This window comes from Austrofundulus limnaeus, unplaced genomic scaffold (assembly GCF_001266775.1).
Source record: "Austrofundulus limnaeus strain Quisiro unplaced genomic scaffold, Austrofundulus_limnaeus-1.0 Scaffold1396, whole genome shotgun sequence".
Lineage (NCBI taxonomy): Eukaryota > Metazoa > Chordata > Actinopteri > Cyprinodontiformes > Rivulidae > Austrofundulus > Austrofundulus limnaeus.
In genome coordinates, this window is record NW_013953798.1 from 63,112 (window position 1) to 65,835 (window position 2,724).

At 35.5% G+C, this 2,724-nt stretch overlaps 1 protein-coding gene across 1 annotated transcript in view; it reads right to left on the reverse strand.

Moving 5' to 3' along the window:
* Positions 1–2,724, reverse strand: part of LOC106535252 (collagen alpha-1(XXII) chain) — a gene marked incomplete at its 5' end in the record, with an annotated part of 58,984 nt that overhangs the window by 28,234 nt on the left and 28,026 nt on the right. The window contains 2 exon segments of the mRNA XM_014032212.1: positions 1,421–1,465; positions 1,553–1,606. Of these exon segments, the coding sequence (XP_013887666.1) occupies positions 1,421–1,465; positions 1,553–1,606 (99 nt within the window).

Sequence of the window (2,724 nt, forward strand, 5' to 3'; positions counted from 1 at the left end):
TGATACTTGAGTAAAAGTAAAAGTATCTTATCATAAAAATACTTTGGTAAAAGTTAAAATATTCTCTAAAGATTTTGAGTAAAAGTAAAAGTATCTTATCATAAAAATACTTTGGTAAAAGTTAAAATATTCTCTAAAGATTTTGAGTAAAAGTAAGTATCCGATGATGTTTGTACTTAAAGTAAATTTCTGACACAAAATCTACTTAAGTATTAAAAGTAAAAGTACTGAGTAAAAGTGAGCAGTTAGATTTTCCAAAATGACATTTATTGGGAGGTGACTTCTCCAAAAACTATATTTTCTAACAGCGTGCAGCTGTGATGGGTTGTGTACAAGCTAATAGTGTGTCAGAATGGTATATATTTATACTTCTCATCCAACTGAAGAAATTTATAGATTAGCACTGATGTTAGAAAACTACACCAGATTATAGGGTTTCATTATTTTATAATACTTGTATAATGTTTGATCTATTATGTGTTGATTGAAATAGAGTAGCTACATGTCCGAATTTATATACAACACATAAGTGAACCGTTTTTTAAACCATTAGAGTGAGGTCTTTGTCTGAATGCCTGTGATTCAGCCGTAGGTCAGCAGGGGGCGAACTCAGGCATTGAAGAATCGTGTATAAAAAAGGGAACTTCCTGTCTTTCATTCAGTGTGGTTTTGCTTGTCAGTCCGGTGACAAATAAACCTCACTGAGATCCAGAATTCTGGTGTTGTATGACCTTATTCCTTTTGCAGATCAATTTATTTAACTATTGTGTTTTAATCTGACTTCAGTCGATATTGAACACGTATTTCTTACAAATTCACTCTATTCAGGAGACACTATTTATCAGGATAGTATTTTTTAAGTAATAACAACTCAGAATAAAATAGGAGCAACGACTTTCTACTTCTTATCTTTTTTAAAAATGTAGTGAGTAGAAAGTAGGGCTGTGTATTGGCAAGAATTTGGCGATTCGATACATATCATAACAGAGGGGTCACGATACGATACATCCCGATATATCGCGATACTGTAAGCAAGGCAGTATATTGCAATATATTGCGATTTTTTTTTTTGTCCAAAAAATTTATTAAATAAAAACCTCTTACTGAAAAAAAAAAAGCTAATGTTTACTTACAATGCTTACATTGGCTGTGTCCAAAACAGCAGGCCGGGTCCTCCGAAGGTCGAATTCGTCGGCCGCATACGTCACAGCGCCGCGACGAAGGACRTCCAAAACGGAAGACTCCTCCGATGCGGCCGACAAATACGTCCTTCCTTTGGCTCGAATCGAAGGACTGGTCCGATGGATCCTTCCCGGCCCAGCGTATCCNCCATACAACAGGGCCTTCTGCTGTTGTACAGTGATGTTGCTGCTACAAATGGTTTTTATTTTTTATATAAACACAGTAAAAGTAAGCTGACCTTGGTTCCTGGAGTTCCAGGTTCTCCTCTGTGCCCTTTAAAACCCTGAGGAGGAGGAGGAGGAAGCAACACGTTAGTTGTGGGTGTACTGGAAGCCTTTTCTCTCAGATCTGATTACTGGTGCAGACTTACTGGGAGGCCCCTGAGTCCAGGGTTTCCTGAAGGTCCAGGTTCACCTTGCTTGCCCTACAGAACAACAGAAACAGGTAAAGATGAAACAGAATGTGTTTGAACATTAATAATCTGTGTATCATTCGTTTCAACTGTCAATCAAAAATTTAATAATGAAAAACTGATTGATTATTCATATGTTTTATTTATAACACCAAAAATAAAAACATGCCTGTTTTTACATATTTCACTTTAGGCTCAGATCAAAAACGAAGTGAAAAAACGAGCAGTGTGTGTTTTGGTCACTGGATTTTCCTTTTGGAAACATATTAAAAAACAAATGAGTGGCTGTGTGATTTCTTGGTTTAAAATACAGAAAATAAAATAAAAAACAATGCATTTCCCTTTCTTGGAGTCATTTTTTAATGATGTGTTTCATTTTCTGTTTCGGATGACAAAAAAGAGAATTACTTTGAAACAGAAACAGAAAAAGGCTTGTTTGTTCATACTCCATGACAGGTCGTGCCAAATCACTGGATCCTTAAAATAATGTTCCCCCACCAGAAGGAAGGGGCTCTTATCTGGCAGTTCTGCATAATAAAACATTAATTTCTGTAAATAAAAGGCTGAAACACAGACATGTACGTCCATAAATGAGTTGTGTGACTGTCACTCTGTGATTAAGGGCTTTGCACAGGTTTGTGTGGTTTTGTTGGACAAATAAACCTCTTTTATTGATGTATTACCTCCATTTCACCTCCACTTCTCTTAATAAAAAGCTAAAGAAGACAGTTTTCATTACATTAGTGTGTTGTATGGTTGTTGTTCAGTGAGCAGAAAGGGTATTTTTTTCTTAGCCTTTTAACAAAATCTGTGCTTTTTCCTGTCAGTTTATATTCCCTGAGTTTTCCTTTTTTAGCAAGGGGTAGGCAATACTACGACTGATATTTATCTGATACCAAGTAAATATACTCGATACCAAAGTTGATTTGGTGTTTTATTTTTAATGGGATGTTCATAGAATAACTTTGATATTGTGAGAGCCCCTTCTGGTGGGGGATCAGGTTATTTTAGGGAAACGGTAATTTGACACAACAAACAAGCTTTTTGTCACCTGAAACTGAAAATGAAACAAATAATTTTTAAAATTTTACTCATCCTTTTTGACACTGAGAAAGGGAAATACTTTGTAT